Raw genomic sequence first — 24,166 nt, 5'->3', positions numbered from 1 at the left:
CCACCCCACTACCACTATCAGATTAGAGCCATAATGGACACTTGGTATCTACCACCCCACTACCACTATCAGATTAGAGCCATAATGGAGACTAGGTATCTACCACCCCACTACCACTATCAGATTAGAGGCATAATGGACACTTGGTATCTACCACCCCACTACCACTATCAGATTAGAGCCATAATGGAGAGTAGGCATCTACCACCCCACTACCACTAACAGATTAGAGCCATAATGGAGACTAGGTATCTACCACCCCACTACCACTTTCAGATTAGAGCCAAATTTGGAGACTAGGTATCTACCACCCCACTACCACTATCAGATTAGAGCATATGGCCTGTATTACAATAGACCTGGTCTGTATTATAATAAACCTTTCCGTTATGATAATAGACCTGGCCTGTATTATAATATACCTGACCTGTATTGTAATAGACCTGGCCTGTATTATAATAGACCTGGCCTGTATTATAATAGACCTGGCCTGTTGACTTGGCCTGTATTAAAATAGACCTTGCCTGTATTATAATAAACCTGGGCTGTATTATAATAGACCTGGCCTGTATTTTACTAGACCTGGCCAGCATTAAATCCTGGCATGTATTATAATTGGCCTGGTCTGTACTATTTACATTTACATTTTAGTCATTTAGCAGACGCTCTTATCCAGAGCGACTTACAGTAGAGTGCATACATTTTATTACATTTTACATACTGAGACAAGGATATCCCTACCGGCCGAACCCCCCCTGACCCGGACGACGCTATGCCAATTGTGCGTCGCCCCACGGACCTCCCGGTTGCGGCCGGCTGCGACAGAGCCTGGGCGCGAACCCAGCCCAGCCTGGGCGCGAACCCAGAGACTCTGGTGGCGCAGCTAGCACTGCGATGCAGTGCCCTAGACCACTGCGCCACCCGGGAGGTCATTATAACGGTCCTGGGCTGTATTATAACATACCTGGCCTGTATTGTAATAAATCTGGCCTGTATTATACTAGACCTGGCCTGTAGACCTGGCCTGTATTATAATAGACATGGCCTGTATTATACTAGACCTGGCCTGTATTATAATAGACCTGGCCTGTATTATACTAGACCTGGCCTGTATTATAATAGACCTGGCCTGTATTATAATAGACCTGGCCTGTATTATAATAGACCTGGCCTGTATTATAATTGACCTGGTCTGTATTATAATAGACATGGCCTGTATTATAATAGACCTGACCTGTATTATAATAGACCTTGCCTGTATTATAATAGACCTGACCTGTATTATAATAGACCAGGCCTGTATTATAATAGACCAGGCCTGTATTATAAGAAACTTGGCCTGTATTATAATAGACCTGGCCTGTAGACCTGGCCTGTATTATAATAGATCTGGTCTGTAATTTAATAGACCTGACCTGTAGACCTGGAATGTATTATAATAGACCTGACATGTATTATAATAGACATGGCCTGTATTATAATAAACATGGTCTGTATTGTAATAGACCTGGTCTGTATTATAATAGATCTGGCCTGTATTATAATATACCAGGCCTGTATTATAATAGACCTGGTCTGTATTATAATAGACCTGGTCTGTATTATAATAGACATTGTCTGTAATATCATAGATCTGATCTGTAGACCAGGCCTGTATTATAATAGACCTGGCCTGTATAATAATAGACCTGGCCTGTATTATAATAGACATGACCTGTATTATAATAGACCTGGCCTGTATTATAATATAACTGGTCTGTATTATAATAAACCTGGCCTGTATTATAATAAACCTGGCCTGCATTATAATAGAACTGGCCTGCATTATAATAGAACTGGTCTGTATTTTATTAGACCTGGCCTGTATTATAATAGACCTGGTCTGTAGTTTAATAGACCTGGCCTGTATTATAATAAACCTGGCCTGTATTATAATAGACCTGGCCTGTATTATAATAGACCTGGCCTGTATTATAATAGACCTGGTCTGTAGTTTAATAGACCTGGCCTGTATAATAATAGACCTGGCCTGTATAATAATAGACCTGGCCTCTATTATAATAGACCTGACCTGTAGACCTGGCCTGTATAATAATAGACCTGGCCTCTATTATAATAGACCTGGCCTGTATTATACTAGACCTGGTCTAGTATAGATCTGGCCTGTAATATATTAGACCTAGATCTGGCCTGTAATATATTAGACCTGGTCTGTATTGTAATAGACCTGACCTGTATAATAATATACCTGACATGTAGACCTGACCTCTATTATAATAGAACTGGCCTGTATTACAATATACCTGGCCTGTATTATAATAGACCTGGCCTGTATTATAATAGACCTGGCCTGTATGTTAATAGACCTGGCCTGTATTATAATATACCTGGCCTGTATTATAATATACCTGGTCTGTATGTTAATAGACCTGGCCTGTATTATAATAGACCTGGTCTGTATTATAATAGACGTGGCCTGTATTATAATAGACATGGTCTGTAGACCTGGCCTGTATTATAATAGACCTGGTCTGTATTATAAAGACCTTGTCTGTATTATATTAGACCTGGCCATTATTATGATATACCTGGCCATTATTATATTAGACCTGGTCTGTATTATAATAGATCTGACCTGTGTTATACTAGACCTGGCCTGTATTATAATAGACCTGGCCTGTATTACAATAGACTTGACCTGTATTATAATAGATCTGACCTGTATTATAATAGACCTGGCCTGTATTGTAACAGACCTGGGCTGTATTGTAACAGACCTGGTCTGTATTATAATATACCTGGTCTGTATTATAATATACCTGGTCTGTATTATAATAGACCTTGTCTATATTATAATAGACCTGGTCTGTAATATAATAGATCTGGCCTGTATTATAATAGACCTGGCCTGTAGACCTGGCCTGTTTTATAATAGACCTGGTCTGTAGACCTGGCCTGTATTCTAATAGACCTGGCCTGTATTTTAATAGATCTGACCTGTATTATAATATACCTGGCCTGTAGACCTGGTCTGTATTATAATAGATCTGGCCTGCATTATAATAGACCTGGCCTGTATTATAATAGACCTGCACTGTATAATAATAGACCTGCACTGTATAATAATAGACCTGGTCTGTATAATTATAGACCTGGTCTGTATTTTATTAGACCTTGTGTCTATTATAATAGACCTGGCCTGTATAATTATAGACCTGGCCTGTATAATTATAGACCTGGCCTGTATAATTATAGACCTGGCCTGTATAATTATAGACCTGGCCTGTATAATTATAGACCTGGCCTGTATAATTATAGACCTGGCCTGTATAATTATAGACCTGGCCTGTATAATTATAGACCTGGCCTGTATAATTATAGACCTGGCCTGTATAATTATAGACCTGGCCTGTATAATTATAGACCTGGCCTGTATAATTATAGACCTGGCCTGTATAATTATAGACCTGGCCTGTATAATTATAGACCTGGCCTGTATAATTATAGACCTGGCCTGTATAATTATAGACCTGGCCTGTATAATTATAGACCTGGCCTGTATAATTATAGACCTGGCCTGTATAATTATAGACCTGGCCTGTAGACCTGGCCTGTATTATAATAGACCTGGCCTGTATTATAATAGACCTGGTCTGTATTATAATAGACCCGGCCTGTATTATAATATACCTGGTCTGTATTATAATAGATCTGACCTGTATTATACTAGACCTGGCATGTAGACCTGGCCTGTATTATAATAGACTTGGCCTGTATTATATTAAACCTGGCCTGTATTATAATGAACCTAGCCGGAATTATAATAGACCTGGCCTGTACTATACAGACCTGACCTGTATTAGATTAGACCTGTCCTGTATTATAATAGACCTGGCCTGCGTTATAATAGACCTGGTCTGTATTATAACAGATCTGGTCTGTATTATAACAGATCTGGTCTGATATTATAATAGACCTGGCGTGTTTTATAAGAGACCTAGTCTGTGTTATAATAGACATGGTCTGTAATATAATAGACCTGATCTGTAGTCCTGCCTGTAGTACAATATACCTGGCCTGTATTATAATATACCTAGTCTGTATGTTAATAGAACTGGCCAGTATTATAATAGACCTGGCCAGTATTATAATAGACCTGGCCTGTAGACCTGTCTTGTATAATAATAGACATGGTCTGTATTATAATAGACCTGGCCTGCATTATAATAGACCTGGCCTGCATTATAATAGACCTGGCCTGCATTATAATAGACCTGGCCTGCATTATAATAGACCTGGCCTGTACTATAATAGACCTGGCCTGTATTATACAGACCTGTCCTGTATTATATTAGACCTGGCATGTATTATATTAGACCTGGCATGTATTATATTAGACCTGGCATGTATTATATTAGACCTGGCATGTATTATATTAGACCTGGCATGTATTATATTAGACCTGGCCTGTATTACAATAGACCTGACCAGTATTATACTAGACCTGGCCTGTAGACCTGGCCTGTATTATAATACACCTGTTCTGTATTATAATAGACCTGGCCTGTATTATATTAGAACTGGCCTGCATTATAATAGACCTGGCCTGCATTATAATAGACCTGGCCTGCATTATAATAGACCTGGCCTGTAGACCTGGTCTTTATAATAATATACCTGACCTGTAGACCTGACCTGTATTATAATATACCTAGCCTGTATTATAATATACCTGGCCTGTATTATAATGGACCTGGTCTGTATTTTAATAGACCTGACCTCTATTATAATAAACCTGGTCTGTAGTATAATTGACCTGGCCTGTATAATGATATACATGGCCTGTATTACACTAGACCTGGCCTGTATTATATTAGACCTGACCTCTATTATAATAGACCTGGCATGTATTATATTAGACCTGACCTCTATTATATTAGACCTGACCTCTATTATATTAGACCTGGCCTGTATTACAATAGACCTGACCAGTATTATACTAGACCTGGCCTGTAGACCTGGCCTGTATTATAATTGACTTGGCCTGTATTATAATTGTCAAGTTTTGACCCCTTTCTTGTGCAATTCCCCACTTGAAAAGGACAGTCCCTCCACATGAAGATTTTAACTGGATTTCACTTAATAAACAGCCATGGAATCAGTTGTTTGTCTTTTATTTACCATTCTTTGGTTGGCAGTAAACAGGTGAAAAACCTCAAAAAAGAGAAGACAAATACAAGTTATTATTTGAGTTGACAGCCTAATTAAATACACAAAATGATCCACATTCACCTCAAATAAACACATTTCTGCCATTATAAAATACAAGGTTTCCACTTTTAAGCAAATGTTTCCCAAAATAGAAACCCACCATTTTTAATCAAATGAGCAGAATCAGTATATTTTTATCTAAATTTGCATTTTAGCCAAATACATTCAAAATATTTTTAGTAGTAAAAAATGACATTTATTTTCTAATCAGTAGATTTAAGCAGACAAATCTTACATTTTTTAGCCAAAGATTTTTTAGACTATACATTTGTTACTGAATTAAGAACTTGGTTTACTAAGATTTCTACAAAGTTTAAATTACTTTTAACCATTTCAAACAAGTTCTTTGTCAACAATGGAATTTGGCTCTTCTTACTTTTCATTTATACCCCACAAACAACATTTGAAGTTATAAATACCACTGCAAAAGTCCTATCAAAGTTAAGCGTTAAGTCTGTGTTTTCCAGAGTATCATTAGCAGTGCACTGCTTAAGTCAGTCTAACCAAACATGGCCAATATGGCGCTTACCGGCTGTCTTTCACAGTTTTGTGGAGGGCTTGGACTTGCACAGTCACCTTGATCACATAGATGAAGTTTCCTTGGTCTTGTGGTGCTATAAATGCTCCTTTCACTGCGTTCTAAAGACAACAGCAGAGCCAGGTGCTGGCACGCCCAGATTGCCTGGAAGATTTGTTCCACCTGGTTCACCACTGATTGAAGGAGGAGGAGTTTCACCACTGAGGAGCTCCCAGGCAGTTTGTAAGCACAATAATAGACCTGACCTGTAGACCTGGCCTGTATCATAATATACCTGGCCTGTATTATAATAGACCTGACCTGTATCACAATATACCTGACCTGTACTATACTAGATCTGGCCTGTATTATAATAGACGTGGCCTTTATTATAATAGACCTGGCCTGTAGACCAGACCTGTATTATAATATACCTGGACTGTATAATATTAGACCTGGCCTGCATTATAATAGACCTGACCGTACTATACTAGACCTGGTCTATATTATAATAGGCCTGGCCTGTAGACCTGGCCTGTATAATAATAGACATGGCCTGTATTTTAATAGACCTGGCCTCTATTATAATAGACCTGGTCTGTAGTATAATTGACCTGGCCTGTATTATAATAGACCTGGCCTGTAGACCTGGCTGGTATTATAATGTCATAAGGTGAATGCACCAATTTGTAAGTCGCTCTGGATAAGAGCGTCTGCTAAATGACTTAAATGTAAATGTAAATAATAGACCTGGCCTGTTTTACAATAATCCTGGTCTGTATTGTAATAGACCTGACCTGTATTATATTAGACCTGGTCTGTATTATAAAAGACCTGGCCTGTATTATACTAGACCTGACCTGTATTATAATAGACCTGGCCTGTATTATAATAGACCTGGTCTGTATTATACTAGACCTGGCCTGTATTATATTAGACCTGGCCTGCATTATAATAGACCTGGCCTGTAGACCTGGCCTGTATTATAATAGACTTGGCCTGTTTTATACTAGACCTGACCTGTATTATATTAGACCTGGCCTGTATTATAATAGACCTGGCCTGTATTATAATAGACGTGGCCTGTATTATAATATACCTGGCTTGTAGGCCTGGCCTGTATTATAATAGACGTGGCCTATATTATAATAGACCTGGTCTGTATTATAATAGACGTGGCCTGTATAATAATATACCTGACCTGTAGGCCAGACCTGTATTATAATATACCTGACCTGACCTGTACTATACTAGACCTGGCTTGTAGCCCTGGCCTGCATTATAATAGACGTGGCCTGTATTATAATAGACCTGGCCTGCATTATAATAGACCTGACCTGACCTGTACTATACTAGACCTGGTCTGAATTATAATAGACCTAGCCTGTATTATACTAGACCTGGCCTGTAGACCTGGCCTGTATTATAATAGACCTGGCCTGTATTATAATAGACCTGGCCTGCATTATAATAGACCTGACCTGGCCTGTATTATAATAGACCTGGCCTGTATTATACTAGACCTGGTCTGTATTATATTAGACCTGGTCTGTATTATAATTGACCTGGTCTGTATTATAATAGACCTGGTCTGTATTATATTAGACCTGGTCTGTATTATAATTGACCTGGTCTGTATTATAATAGACCTGGTCTGTATTATAATAGACCTGGTCTGTATTATAATAGACCTTGCCTGTATAATAATAGACCTGGCCTGATGACCTGGCCTGTATTACAATAGACCTGGCCTGTATTATAATTGACCTGGACAGTATTATAATAGACATGGTCTGTATTATAATATACCTGGTCTGTACTATAATAGACCTGGCCTGTATTGAAATAGATCTTATAATTATAATAATATACCTGGTCTGTGTTATAATAGACCTGGTCTGTATTATAATAGACCTGGTCTGTATTATGATAGACTTAGCCTGTATTATAATAGATCTGGCCTGTTTTGTAATAGACCTGGCCTGTATTGAAATAGATCTTATAATTATAATAATATACCTGGTCTGTGTTATAATAGACCTGGTCTGTATTATAATAGACCTGGTCTGTATTATGATAGACTTAGCCTGTATTATAATAGATCTGGCCTGTTTTATAATAGACCTGGCCTGTATTGAAATAGATCTTATAATTATAATAATATACCTGGTCTGTGTTATAATAGACCTGGTCTGTATTATAATAGACCTGGTCTGTATTATAATAGACCTAGCATGTATAATAATACACCTGGCCTGTATTATAATAGACCTAGCATGTATAATAATACACCTGGCCTGTATTGAAATAGACCTACAAGTATAATAATACAAAGCTGAACAAGGAAATGAATGTCCACTCTTCATTGCTATTCAATGCAGATCCCGCCTTCATTCGTATTTGATAATTTTTCTCGAAATATAAAAGCACAACATAGATTTAAGCTAGTGGCTTAATTAGTTGAACATGTTATTACTCCAACCAAGTGAAAGTGAGAAAAATGACACGTTTTGATTTTCATAAAAAATAACTTTATATCAAACGACGGCTTGCACATGCGCAGTTCGGTGCGAGAGACCGACATGTTTCTACCCATGAGTTCAGCCAGACAACAGCATGTCAACGCCTTCAAGTGCTGTGAGGTTTTATATTGGAGAAGCAGCTTCTGCCTCTCTTCATACTGTACTTTCATTGGCTTTCTTTTATAGAGGAGACGGAATGCAATTCGTCTTAAATTAGAAGTACCAGTACGGCGCTCCGGACATCTCCGGCCCAAGTCAAGCACTGGTTACAAGTTGACTACACAGATCTAGCACAGTGTTGCCAACTCCTCAGTAAGGAAAGTAGCTATTGGCTGTCCTTTTTTGAAAATGTGTCGCTAGAGGTGTCTGAATACTCGCTAAATATAATTGGCAACACTGAGATTCTAATATCAGCTTTATCCATCTCGATAGACCAGACTGACCGGAAGCTCACCGCCCGTTCACTGTGGACATGTTGCCATAGTAACGCAGGTGACAATAACATGTCGGCAAAAGCGAAACAAAGCAACAAGTCAGCGGATAAAAATGCAAACGACAGAAATGACGCAGCGTCCAAAGTAGGAAGATATGTTAAAACCCTATTAATAGTTGATATTATTTGAATGATTTACTACATCATTTGTCTGGTTATTTGGATTATTTGACAAACTTGTATCATAGCTAAAGCTAACATAGTTTGGCTAGCTAACCAAACCCACTTGTGTTCTGAACCCAATGAATACAGGACAATGATGCTGAAAAAGCCAACCCTCAATGGAAACTTATTTCCCATGAACAAATCAACACGCTGTTGGATTTGACAGTGGAACAAGTGCAACTGTAAGTAGCAAGGATATATAGGCCTACTAGCCAGTTTATTTGTAAGTGTTTCATGTATGCTAACCTTTTTGTTTTACTACAGCCAGTTTGAAGAAATACTTGGTTTGAAGAACTACCAGACATGTCTGAAGGAGGCAGCCCTGTTGGACTACTTTGTCTCTGGCTTCTGGTGGGCCAGGGAGATGAACTACACCTGTCAACAGATCTCATTCATCATGGCTCTACTGCAAGTGTTACTGGACAATATCAGGGGTAAGTCATAGGATTTAGAGGTAACAGACAGTATCAAATCACATTTTATCGGTCACATACACATGATTAGCAGATGTTATTGCGGGTGTAGCGTATTGCTTGTGTTTCTAGCGCCGACAGTGCAGTAATATCTAACAAGTAATATCTAACAGATTACATAACATATACCCAATATACACAAATCTAAAGTAAAGAAATGGAGTTAAGAATATATACATATGGACAAGTGATGTCAGAGCGGAACGGACTAAGATACAGTAGTATAGAAAACAGTATATACATATGAGATGAGAAATGCAACATATGTAAACATTATTACGTGAATGAGATACCGTAGAATAGTATAGAATACAGTATATACATATGAGATGAGAAATGCAAGATATGTAAACATTATTAAGTGAATGAGATACCATAGAATAGTATAGAATACAGTATATACATATGAGATGAGTAATGCAAGATATGTAAACATTATTAAGTGAATGAGATACCATAGAATAGTATAGAATACAGTATATACATATGAGATGAGAAATGCAAGATATGTAAACATTATTAAGTGAATGAGATACCGTAGAATAGTATAGAATACAGTATATACATATGAGATGAGAAATGCAAGATATGTAAACATTATTAAGTGAATGAGATACCCGTAGTATAGTATAGAATACAGTATATACATATGAGATGAGAAATGCAAGATATGTAAACATTATTAAGTGAATGAGATACCGTGGTATAGTATAGAATACAGTATTTACATATGAGATGAGTAATTTACTGTGCAACCTATCATTTTGATTGGTTACCACGAGTGTGCCCCAACCAGGGATGGAGAAACTTTGATTGGGGGTGGGGGCCACAAAATCTGAACTCATCATGCCCGGCCACAGTGGCTCGCAGGCCTGCATATCCACATCTATACCCACACATGCAGACAGCCTTTTTTGTGGGCCCTAAGTAACATTTAGTTGGGGTTCCACCTCACTTTGCGAGAAATTTTAAGTTGCTCCCCGCTTGACAGCAGAGCGAAGAAAATAGACGTTTTAGAGTTAATTTCCTCCAAAACTTCACAATCTGAGATAATGTTGCCGTTTGAAAGCAAGTTTGCTACAATTCTACTCATTTTGCCCTGGAACAGAGTCATGGAGAGAAGATTGAGCAATTTATAACTAATTTCACACAATTCTACTCATTTTGCCCTGGAACAGAGTCATGGAGAGAAGATTGAGCAATTTATAACTAATTTCACACAATTCTACTCATTTTGCCCTGGAACAGAGTCATGGAGAGAAGATTGAGCAATTTATAACTAATTTCACACAATTCTACTCATTTTGCCCTGGAACAGAGTCATGGAGAGAAGATTGAGCAATTTATAACTAATTTCACACAATTCTACTCATTTTGCCCTGGAACAGAGTCATGGAGAGAAGATTGAGCAATTTATAACTAATTTCACACAATTCTACTCATTTTGCCCTGGAACAGAGTCATAGAGAGAAGATTGAGCAATTTATAACTAATTTCACACAATTCTACTCATTTTGCCCTGGAACAGAGTCATAGAGAGAAGATTGAGCAATTTATAACTAATTTCACACAATTCTACTCATTTTGCCCTTGAACAGAGTCATAGAGAGAAGATTGAGCAATTTATAACTAATTTCACACAATTCTACTCATTTTGCCCTTGAACAGAGTCATAGAGAGAAGATTGAGCAATTTATAACTAATTTCACACAATTCTACTCATTTTGCCCTGGAACAGAGTCATAGAGAGAAGATTGAGCAATTTATAACTAATTTCACACAATTCTACTCATTTTGCCCTTGAACAGAGTCATAGAGAGAAGATTGAGCAATTTATAACTAATTTCACACAATTCTACTCATTTTGCCCTGGAACAGAGTCATAGAGAGAAGATTGAGCAATTTATAACTAATTTCACACAATTCTACTCATTTTGCCCTGGAACAGAGTCATAGAGAGAAGATTGAGCAATTTATAACTAATTTCACACAATTCTACTCATTTTGCCCTGGAACAGAGTCATGGAGAGAAGATTGAGCAATTTATAACTAATTTCACACAATTCTACTCATTTTGCCCTTGAACAGAGTCATGGAGAGAAGATTGAGCAATTTATAACTAATTTCACACAATTCTACTATTTTGCCCTGGAACAGAGTCATGGAGAGAAGATTGAGCAATTTATAACTAATTTCACACAATTCTACTCATTTTGCCCTGGAACAGAGTCATGGAGAGAAGATTGAGCAATTTATAACTAATTTCACACAATTCTACTATTTTGCCCTGGAACAGAGTCATGGAGAGAAGATTGAGCAATTTATAACTAATTTCACACAATTCTACTCATTTTGCCCTGGAACAGAGTCATGGAGAGAAGATTGAGCAATTTATAACTAATTTCACACAATTCTACTATTTTGCCCTGGAACAGAGTCATGGAGAGAAGATTGAGCAATTTATAACTAATTTCACACAATTCTACTCATTTTGCCCTGGAACAGAGTCATGGAGAGAAGATTGAGCAATTTATAACTAATTTCACACAATTCTACTATTTTGCCTTTCATTAGGGTCTGTGTGTTCACCTAATCATTAATATCTTCATTAGGGGCTGTGTGTTCAACCTCCTAATCATCAAGACCTTCATTAGGGGCTGTGTGTTCAACCTCCTAATCATCAAGACCTTCATTAGGGGCTGTGTGTTCACCACCTAATCATTAATATCTTCATTAGGGGCTGTGTGTTCAACCTCCTAATCATCAAGACCTTCATTAGGGGCTGTGTGTTCACCTCCTAATCATTAATCCCATTAGGGGCTGTGCTAGTTGTGGAATTGATCAATGTAGCCATAAGAATCCTACTAGACGTTTATTACTTCTCTCTCTAGCCGGGGCGGTGCTCTGCCAGAATGTGGACACCATGGAGCCGGCGCGAGATATTGCTTGGGAAAACGTACCTTAATCCATAAATGGGATTTGGGATAATTAGGAATACAGCGCCATCTCCCATCCTTGGATTAAGGTACATTTACCGAGACACATCTCACGCTCCTGGCTGTCCTGATCTGGCTGTCCTGATCTGACTGTCCTGATCTGGCTGTCCTGATCTTGGCTGTCCTGATCTGGCTGTCCTGATCTGGCTGTCCTGATCTTGACTTTCCTGATCTGGCTGTCCACATCTGGCTGTCCTGATCTTAGCTGTCCTGATCTGGCTGTCCTGATCTGGCTGTCCTGATCTGGCTGTCCTGATCTGGATGTCCTGATCTGGCTGTCCTGATCTGGCTGTCCTGATCTGGCTGTCCTGATCTTGACTGTCCTGATCTGGCTGTCCACATCTGGCTGTCCTGATCTTAGCTGTCCTGATCTGGTTGTCCTGATCTGACTGTCCTGATCTGGCTGTCCTGATCTGGCTGTCCTGATCTGGATGTCCTGATCTGGCTGTCCTGATCTGGCTGTCCTGATCTGGCTGTCCTGATCTGGCTGTCCTGATTTTAGCTGTCCTGATCTTGGCTGTCCTGATCTGACTGTCCTGATCTGGCTGTCCTGATCTGGCTGTCCTGATCTGGATGTCCTGATCTGGCTGTCCTGATCTGGCTGTCCTGATCTGGCTGTCCTGATCTGGCTGTCCTGATCTTAGCTGTCCTGATCTTGGCTGTCCTGATCTTGGCTGTCCTGATCTTGGCACGGCACCGTTCCTGCTAGAGAGGAAAGTAATGAACGTCCAGTCAGACTCTTATGGCTAACGTCAATATGGACGTGCTGCGGCTAATACCTGTGTTCATATCTGTCCTCGAAGTCCCAGAGAAGCAGATGCCGTTTGTTGATAACCTGAATGAGTTTGCCAAGTTGATGTCAGGAACGCGCCAGTCTCCTTCTCCAGAGGTGGACTCCCTGTTTGATGCTGAGCATGCCGTGTGCATCACTGACTACCTGAAGTGCAGGTAGCAAGACTCTTCTCTCTTAGCCTTTTTTTTAAAGTAGGGCCTACATGATTAATATCACACGAACACTGCCCTTACTTACCTCGAGTCCCGTGTGGCTCAGTTGGGAGAGCATGGCGCTTGCAACGCCAGGGTTGTGGGTTCATTTCCCACGGGGGGACCAGGATGAATATGTATGAACTTTACAATTTGTAAGTCGCTCTGGATAAGAGCGTCTGCTAAATGACTTAAATGTAAATGTAAATGTTACCTGGTGATAATCCATTCAGAGCAGTGAACCTCATAGTGGATGTTGAAGTTCTGATCTGTTGGTTACTCATCTTGGTTCACCTGTTTTACTATAGTCTCTTTCAGAACTACCAACTCTATGAGTTTCTCTTCAACCAACCTAGAGAGGAGCTGCTCCTTGGAAAGAAGGTGAGACTGTGTGTGTCTGTATGTATGCTCTTCAACTGACCTAGAGAGGAGCTGCTCCTTGGAGAGAAGGTGAGACTGTGTGTGTCTGTATGTATGCTCTTCAACCAACCTAGAGAGGAGCTGCTCCTTGGGAAGAAGGTGAGGCTGTGTGTCTGTATGTATGCTCTTCAACCGACCTAGAGAGGAGCTGCTCCTTGGAGAGAAGGTGAGGCTGTGTGTGTCTGTATGTATGCTCTTCAACTGACCTAGAGAGGAGCTGCTCCTTGGAAAGAAGGTGAGGCTGTGTGTGTCTGTATGTATGCTCTTCAACCAACCTAGAGAGGAGCTGCTCCTTGGAGAGAAGGTGAGGCTGTGTGTGTCTGTATGTATGCCCTTCAACCGACCTAGAGAGGAGCTGCTCCTTGGAGAGAAGGTGAGGCTGTGTGTGTCTGTATGTATGCTCTTCAACCAACCTAGAGAGGAGCTGCTCCTTGGGAAGAAGGTGAGGCTGTGTGTCTGTATGTATGCTCTTCAACCAACCTAGAGAGGAGCTGCTCCTTGGAGAGAAGGTGAGGCTGTGTGTGTCTGTATGTATGCTCTTCAACCGACCTAGAGAGGAGCTGCTCCTTGGAGAGAAGGTGAGACTGTGTGTGTCTGTATGTATGCTCTTCAACTGACCTAGAGAGGAGCTGCTCCTTGGAGAGAAGGTGAGGCTGTGTGTGTCTGTATGTATGCTCTTCAACCAACCTAGAGAGGAGCTGCTCCTTGGAGAGAAGGTGAGGCTGTGTGTGTCTGTATGTATGCTCTTCAACTGACCTAGAGAGGAGCTGCTCCTTGGAAAGAAGGTGAGGCTGTGTGTGTCTGTATGTATGCCCTTCAACCAACCTAGAGAGGAGCTGCTCCTTGGAAAGAAGGTGAGGCTGTGTCTGTCTGTATGTATGAGGTTTCCTTAAGGAAGCTAGTGGGTACCTTGGAAGGGCAGTGACCATAAAGAGAGTCCGTTCCTGTCATTGTCCCTAACCATGTATCTGTAACTTTCATTTCTGACTAACTATCTCACCATCAGGAGACCATTTATCTGTCATCTCTGACTAACTCACCATCAGGAGACCATTTATCTGTCATCTGACTAACTCACCATCAGGAGACCATTTATCTGTCATCTCTGACTAACTCACCATCAGGAGACCATTTATCTGTCATCTCTGACTAACTCACCATCAGGAGACCATTTATCTGTCATCTGACTAACTCACCATCAGGAGACCATTTATCTGTCATCTCTGACTGTCTCACCATCAGGAGACCATTTATCTGTCATCTCTGACTGTCTCACCATCAGAAGTCAAACTAGTGGAAGCACTTTACTGTAAATGCACTGGTCCCATTCTGCATGTACTGGCTCTATACTGCATGTACTGGCTCTATACTGCATGTACTGGCCCTATACTGCATGTACTGGCCCTATACTGCATGTACTGGCCCTATACTGCATGTACTGGCTCTATACTGCATGTACTGGCTCTATACTGCATGTACTGGCCCTATACTGCATGTACTGGCCCTATACTGCATGTACTGGCCCTATACTGCATGTACTGGCCCTATACTGCATGTACTGGCCCTATACTGCATGTACTGGCCCTATACTGCATGTACTGGCTCTATACTGCATGTACTGGCCCTATACTGCAATTACTGGCCCTATACTGCATGTACTGGCTCTATACTGCATGTACTGGCCCTATACTGCATGAACTGGCCCTATACTGCATGTACTGGCCCTATACTGCATGTACTGGCTCTATACTGCATGTACTGGCCCTATACTGCATGTACTGGCCCTGTACTGCATGTACTGGCCCTATACTGCATGTACTGGCTCTATACTGCATGTACTGGCCCTATACTGCATATACTGGCCCTAAACTGCATGTACTGGCTCTATACTGCATGTACTGGCTCTATACTGCATGTACTGGCCCTATACTGCATGTACTGGCCCTATACTGCATGTACTGGCCCTATACTGCATGTACTGGCCCTTTACTGCATGTACTGGCCCTATACTGCATGTACTGGCCCTATACTGCATGTACTGGCTCAATACTGCATGTACTGGCCCTATACTGCATGTACTGGCTCTATACTGCATGTACTGGCCCTATACTGCATGGACCGGCCCTATACTGCATGTACTGGCCCTATACTGCATGTACTGGCTCTATACTGCATGTACTGGCTCTATACTGCATGTACTGGCTCTATACTGCATGTACTGGCTCTATACTGCATGTACTGGCCCTATACTGCATGTACTGGCCCTATACTGCATGTACTGGCCCTATACTGCATGTACTGGCCCTATACTGCATGTACTGGCCCTATACTGCATGTACTGTGCTGAAACAAAGTTATTCAAACAGTTCACTCTGTTCCTCTCACAGCATGTATGGAGCCTATAATAACATCAGATCCCATTATCACAACATGTATGGAGCCTATAATAACATCAGATCTCATTATCACAGCATGTATGGAGCCTATAATAACATCAGATCCCATTATCACAGCATGTATGGAGCCTATAATAACATCAGATCCCATTATCACAGCATGTATGGAGCCTATAATAACATCAGATCTCATTATCACAGCATGTATGGAGCCTATAATAACATCAGATCCCATTATCACAGCACGTATGTATCCTATAATAACATCAGATCGCATTATCACATGTATGGAGCCTATAATAACATCAGATCTCATTATCACAGCATTTATGTATCCGATAATAACATCAGATCCCATTATCACAGCATGTATGGAGCCTATAATAACATCAGATCTCATTATCACAGCATGTATGGAGCCTATAATAACATCAGATATCATTATCACAGCATGTATGGAGCCTATAATAACATCAGATATCATTATCACAGCATGTATGGAGCCTATAATAACATCAGATCCCATTATCACAGCATGTATGGAGCCTATAATAACATCAGATCTCATTATCACAACATGTATGGAGCCTATAATAACATCAGATCCCATTATCACAGCATGTATGGAGCCTATAATAACATCAGATCTCATTATCACAGCATGTATGGAGCCTATAATAACATCAGATCTCATTATCACAGCATGTATGGAGCCTATAATAACATCAGATCCCATTATCACAGCATGTATGGAGCCTATAATAACATCAGATCTCATTATCACAGCATGTATGGAGCCTATAATAACATCAGATCCCATTATCACAGCATGTATGGAGCCTATAATAACATCAGATCTCATTATCACAGCATGTATGGAGCCTATAATAACATCAGATCCCATTATCACAGCATGTATGGAGCCTATAATAACATCAGATCCCATTATCACAGCATGTATGGAGCCTATAATAACATCAGATCTCATTATCACAGCATGTATGGAGCCTATAATAACAGCAGATCCCATTATCACAGCACGTATGTATCCTATAATAACATCAGATCGCATTATCACATGTATGGAGCCTATAATAACATCAGATCTCATTATCACAGCATTTATGTATCCGATAATAACATCAGATCCCATTATCACAGCATGTATGGAGCCTATAATAACATCAGATCTCATTATCACAGCATGTATGGAGCCTATAATAACATCAGATATCATTATCACAGCATGTATGGAGCCTATAATAACATCAGATATCATTATCACAGCATGTATGGAGCCTATAATAACATCAGATCCCATTATCACAGCATGTATGGAGCCTATAATAACATCAGATCTCATTATCACAACATGTATGGAGCCTATAATAACATCAGATCCCATTATCACAGCATGTATGGAGCCTATAATAACATCAGATCTCATTATCACAGCATGTATGGAGCCTATAATAACATCAGATCTCATTATCACAGCATGTATGGAGCCTATAATAACATCAGATCCCATTATCACAGCATGTATGGAGCCTATAATAACATCAGATCTCATTATCACAGCATGTATGGAGCCTATAATAACATCAGATCCCATTATCACAGCATGTATGGAGCCTATAATAACATCAGATCTCATTATCACAGCATGTATGGAGCCTATAATAACATCAGATCCCATTATCACAACATGTATGGAGCCTATAATAACATCAGATCCCATTATCACAGCATATATGGAGCCTATAATAACATCAGATCTCATTATCACAGCATGTATGGAGCCTATAATAACATCAGATCCCATTATCACAGCATGTATGGAGCCTATAATAACATCAGATCTCATTATCACAGCATGTATGGAGCCTATAATAACATCAGATACCATTATCACAACATGTATGGAGCCTATAATAACATCAGATTTCATTATCACAGCATGTATGGAGCCTATAATAACATCAGATCCCTTTAAATTGATTTGTTCAACCAGAGCTATTTTCTAGGAGCTGCAACGTTCCAGGATGTGACATAATAAACTACTCATCATTTCCAGAGACAGAGAGCTGTAGTATAGTGACTCAACCCTGACAGTTTGGAGCTATGATGAGTCTGTTTGGTCTCCCATTGATATCTTTACACGGTCTGTTACCAGTTCATATGATCCTTAATATATTCACAAATGTGAAGGCAGACATCCAACGTATTCTACTGTAAGATCATGGCTGCCATTACAACCTCTGTTTCCTGACTAACTTGTCTTCCAGAGGACCATAGAGGTGATCAGCTCAGCAGACTGTGGAGCTCCCCTGGAAGAAGGCATGAATACTGAGGACTACCTCCATTACATGACTCCTGTTGACCAGCAGGAAGAGGTACTGTACTGTAGGAATACTGAGGACTACCTCCATTACATGACTCCTGTTGACCAGCAGGAAGAGGTACTGAGGACTACCTCCATTACATGACTCCTGTTGACCAGCAGGAAGAGGTACTGAGGACTACCTCCATTACATGACTCCTGTTGACCAGCAGGAAGAGGTACTGAGGACTACCTCATTACATGACTCCTGTTGACCAGCATGAAGAGGTACTGTACTGTAGGAATACTGATGTCTACCTCATTACACGACTCCTGTTGACCAGCAGGAAGAGGTACTGTACTGTAGGACTACCTCCATTACATGACTCCTGTTGAACAGCAGGAAGAGGTACTGTACTGTAGGACTACCTCATTACATGACTCCTGTTGAACAGCAGGAAGAGGTACTGTACTGTAGGAGTACCTCATTACATGACTCCTGTTGAACAGCAGGGAGAGGTACTGTACTGTAGGACTACCTCATTACATGACTCCTGTTGAACAGCAGGAAGAGGTACTGTAGGACTACCTCATTACATGACTCCTGTTGACCAGCAGGAAGAGGTACTGTACTGTAGGACTACCTCATTACATGACTCCTGTTGAACAGCAGGGAGAGGTACTGTACTGTAATTGACTCTACCATGTTGAACAGCAGGAAGAGGTCCTGTACTGTAATTGACTCTACCATGTTGAACAGCAGGAAGAGGTCCTGTACTGTAATTGACTCTACCATGTTGAACAGCAGGAAGAAGTCCTGTACTGTAATTGACTCTACCATGTTGAACAGCAGGAAGAGGTCCTGTACTGTAATTGACTCTACCATGTTGAACAGCAGGAAGAGGTCCTGTACTGTAATTGACTCTACCATGTTGAACAGCAGGAAGAAGTCCTGTACTGTAATTGACTCTACCATGTTGAACAGCAGGAAGAGGTCCTGTACTGTAATTGACTCTACCATGTTGAACAGCAGGAAGAGGTCCTGTACTGTAATTGACTCTACCATGTTGAACAGCAGGAAGAGGTCCTGTACTGTAATTGACTCTACCATGTTGACCAGCAGGAAGAGGTCCTGTACTGTAATTGACTCTACCATGTTGAACAGCAGGAAGAGGTCCTGTACTGTAATTGACTCTACCATGTTGAACAGCAGGAAGAGGTCCTGTACTGTAATTGACTCTACCATGTTGAACAGCAGGAAGAGGTCCTGTACTGTAATTGACTCTACCATGTTGAACAGCAGGAAGAGGTCCTGTACTGTAATTGACTCTACCATGTTGAACAGCAGGAAGAGGTCCTGTACTGTAATTGACTCTACCATGTTGACCAGCAGGAAGAGGTCCTGTACTGTAATTGACTCTACCATGTTGAACAGCAGGAAGAGGTACTGTACTGTAATTGACTCTACCATGTTGAACAGCAGGAAGAGGTCCTGTACTGTAATTGACTCTACCATGTTGACCAGCAGGAAGAGGTCCTGTACTGTAATTGACTCTACCATGTTGAACAGCAGGAAGAGGTCCTGTACTGTAATTGACTCTACCATGTTGAACAGCAGGAAGAAGTCCTGTACTGTAATTGACTCTACCATGTTGAACAGCAGGAAGAGGTCCTGTACTGTAATTGACTCTACCATGTTGACCAGCAGGAAGAGGTCCTGTACTGTAATTGACTCTACCATGTTGAACAGCAGGAAGAGGTCCTGTACTGTAATTGACTCTACCATGTTGAACAGCAGGAAGAGGTCCTGTACTGTAATTGACTCTACCATGTTGAACAGCAGGAAGAGGTCCTGTACTGTAATTGACTCTACCATGTTGAACAGCAGGAAGAGGTCCTGTACTGTAATTGACTCTACCATGTTGAACAGCAGGAAGAGGTCCTGTACTGTAATTGACTCTACCATGTTGAACAGCAGGAAGAAGTCCTGTACTGTAATTGACTCTACCATGTTGACCAGCAGGAAGAGGTCCTGTACTGTAATTGACTCTACCATGTTGAACAGCAGGAAGAGGTCCTGTACTGTAATTGACTCTACCATGTTGAACAGCAGGAAGAAGTCCTGTACTGTAATTGACTCTACCATGTTGAACAGCAGGAAGAAGTCCTGTACTGTAATTGACTCTACCATGTTGAACAGCAGGAAGAGGTCCTGTACTGTAATTGACTCTACCATGTTGAACAGCAGGAAGAGGTCCTGTACTGTAATTGACTCTACCATGTTGACCAGCAGGAAGAGGTCCTGTACTGTAATTGACTCTACCATGTTGAACAGCAGGAAGAAGTCCTGTACTGTAATTGACTCTACCATGTTGAACAGCAGGAAGAGGTCCTGTACTGTAATTGACTCTACCATGTTGAACAGCAGGAAGAGGTCCTGTACTGTAATTGACTCTACCATGTTGACCAGCAGGAAGAGGTCCTGTACTGTAATTGACTCTACCATGTTGAACAGCAGGAAGAGGTCCTGTACTGTAATTGACTCTACCATGTTGAACAGCAGGAAGAGGTACTGTACTGTAATTGACTCTACCATGTTGACCAGCAGGAAGAGGTCCTGTACTGTAATTGACTACCATGTTGAACAGCAGGAAGAGGTACTGTACTGTAATTGACTCTACCATGTTGACCAGCAGGAAGAGGTTCTGTACTGTAATTGACTCTACCATGTTGAACAGCAGGAAGAGGTCCTGTACTGTAATTGACTCTACCATGTTGAACAGCAGGAAGAGGTCCTGTACTGTAATTGACTCTACCATGTTGACCAGCAGGAAGAGGTCCTGTACTGTAATTGACTACCATGTTGAACAGCAGGAAGAGGTACTGTACTGTAATTGACTCTACCATGTTGAACAGCAGGAAGAGGTACTGTACTGTAATTGACTCTACCATGTTGAACAGCAGGAAGAGGTCCTGTACTGTAATTGACTCTACCATGTTGACCAGCAGGAAGAGGTCCTGTACTGTAATTGACTCTACCATGTTGAACAGCAGGAAGAGGTCCTGTACTGTAATTGACTACCATGTTGAACAGCAGGAAGAGGTACTGTACTGTAATTGACTCTACCATGTTGAACAGCAGGAAGAGGTACTGTACTGTAATTGACTCTACCATGTTGAACAGCAGGAAGAAGTCCTGTACTGTAATTGACTCTACCATGTTGAACAGCAGGAAGAGGTCCTGTACTGTAATTGACTCTACCATGTTGAACAGCAGGAAGAGGTCCTGTACTGTAATTGACTCTACCATGTTGACCAGCAGGAAGAGGTCCTGTACTGTAATTGACTCTACCATGTTGACCAGCAGGAAGAGGTCCTGTACTGTAATTGACTCTACCATGTTGAACAGCAGGAAGAGGTCCTGTACTGTAATTGACTCTACCATGTTGAACAGCAGGAAGAGGTACTGTACTGTAATTGACTCTACCATGTTGACCAGCAGGAAGAGGTCCTGTACTGTAATTGACTACCATGTTGAACAGCAGGAAGAGGTACTGTACTGTAATTGACTCTACCATGTTGACCAGCAGGAAGAGGTTCTGTACTGTAATTGACTCTACCATGTTGAACAGCAGGAAGAGGTCCTGTACTGTAATTGACTCTACCATGTTGAACAGCAGGAAGAGGTCCTGTACTGTAATTGACTCTACCATGTTGACCAGCAGGAAGAGGTCCTGTACTGTAATTGACTACCATGTTGAACAGCAGGAAGAGGTACTGTACTGTAATTGACTCTACCATGTTGAACAGCAGGAAGAGGTACTGTACTGTAATTGACTCTACCATGTTGAACAGCAGGAAGAGGTCCTGTACTGTAATTGACTCTACCATGTTGACCAGCAGGAAGAGGTCCTGTACTGTAATTGACTCTACCATGTTGAACAGCAGGAAGAGGTCCTGTACTGTAATTGACTACCATGTTGAACAGCAGGAAGAGGTACTGTACTGTAATTGACTCTACCATGTTGAACAGCAGGAAGAGGTACTGTACTGTAATTGACTCTACCATGTTGAACAGCAGGAAGAGGTCCTGTACTGTAATTGACTCTACCATGTTGACCAGCAGGAAGAGGTCCTGTACTGTAATTGACTACCATGTTGAACAGCAGGAAGAGGTACTGTACTGTAATTGACTCTACCATGTTGAACAGCAGGAAGAGGTACTGTACTGTAATTGACTCTACCATGTTGACCAGCAGGAAGAGGTCCTGTACTGTAATTGACTACCATGTTGAACAGCAGGAAGAGGTACTGTACTGTAATTGACTCTACCATGTTGAACAGCAGGAAGAGGTACTGTACTGTAATTGACTCTACCATGTTGACCAGCAGGAAGAGGTACTGTACTGTAATTGACTCTACCATGTTGACCAGCAGGAAGAGGTCCTGTACTGTAATTGACTCTACCATGTTGAACAGCAGGAAGAGGTCCTGTACTGTAATTGACTCTACCATGTTGAACAGCAGGAAGAAGTCCTGTACTGTAATTGACTCTACCATGTTGAACAGCAGGAAGAGGTCCTGTACTGTAATTGACTCTACCATGTTGAACAGCAGGAAGAGGTTCTGTACTGTAATTGACTCTACCATGTTGAACAGCATGAAGAGGTCCTGTACTGTAATTGACTCTACCATGTTGAACAGCAGGAAGAGGTCCTGTACTGTAATTGACTCTACCATGTTGACCAGCAGGAAGAGGTCCTGTACTGTAATTGACTCTACCATGTTGAACAGCAGGAAGAGGTCCTGTACTGTAATTGACTCTACCATGTTGAACAGCAGGAAGAAGTCCTGTACTGTAATTGACTCTACCATGTTGACCAGCAGGAAGAGGTCCTGTACTGTAATTGACTCTACCATGTTGAACAGCAGGAAGAGGTCCTGTACTGTAATTGACTCTACCATGTTGAACAGCAGGAAGAGGTCCTGTACTGTAATTGACTCTACCATGTTGAACAGCAGGAAGAAGTCCTGTACTGTAATTGACTCTACCATGTTGACCAGCAGGAAGAGGTCCTGTACTGTAATTGACTCTACCATGTTGAACAGCAGGAAGAGGTCCTGTACTGTAATTGACTCTACCATGTTGAACAGCAGGAAGAGGTCCTGTACTGTAATTGACTCTACCATGTTGAACAGCAGGAAGAAGTCCTGTACTGTAATTGACTCTACCATGTTGAACAGCAGGAAGAAGTCCTGTACTGTAATTGACTCTACCATGTTGAACAGCAGGAAGAGGTACTGTACTGTAATTGACTCTACCATGTTGAACAGCAGGAAGAGGTCCTGTACTGTAATTGACTCTACCATGGGCTCTGCTTAAGTTGTTGCTCACAGCTGATGTCTTAGTTTGCTGTTTTAGTTTACTACCTGGATTAAAAAGACAAGTAGATGAATAAATCATACAGATTGTATTATTGTGTATTGTTTCTGAGTTAGTATCACTCCTTTTCTAAAACTCCTCTTCCAAGTCAGTGCTGTTTCCCATAAGACCACAGGGGGGTGCTGTCACACTGTTGACGACCTCTTCACTGAGAACTGAAGCC

At 41.0% G+C, this 24,166-nt stretch overlaps 1 protein-coding gene across 1 annotated transcript in view; it reads left to right on the top strand.

The window, feature by feature from the left end:
* Window positions 1-8,361: 8,361 nt before the first annotated feature.
* The window catches only part of LOC129865178 (ciliary-associated calcium-binding coiled-coil protein 1-like), a 30,393-nt gene continuing 14,588 nt past the window's right edge, over window positions 8,362-24,166 (top strand). The window contains exons 1-6 of the mRNA XM_055937707.1: window positions 8,362-8,888; window positions 9,056-9,150; window positions 9,233-9,402; window positions 13,247-13,385; window positions 13,730-13,802; window positions 18,526-18,633. Coding sequence (XP_055793682.1) covers window positions 8,814-8,888; window positions 9,056-9,150; window positions 9,233-9,402; window positions 13,247-13,385; window positions 13,730-13,802; window positions 18,526-18,633 — 660 coding nt within the window. The 5' untranslated portion in view covers window positions 8,362-8,813. The remainder of the gene's footprint in view (window positions 8,889-9,055; window positions 9,151-9,232; window positions 9,403-13,246; window positions 13,386-13,729; window positions 13,803-18,525; window positions 18,634-24,166) is intronic.

This window comes from Salvelinus fontinalis, chromosome 1 (assembly GCF_029448725.1).
Source record: "Salvelinus fontinalis isolate EN_2023a chromosome 1, ASM2944872v1, whole genome shotgun sequence".
NCBI classification, from domain to species: Eukaryota; Metazoa; Chordata; class Actinopteri; order Salmoniformes; family Salmonidae; genus Salvelinus; species Salvelinus fontinalis.
Note: the sequence above shows the minus strand (reverse complement) of the source record. Positions and strands in the feature narration are given on the sequence as shown.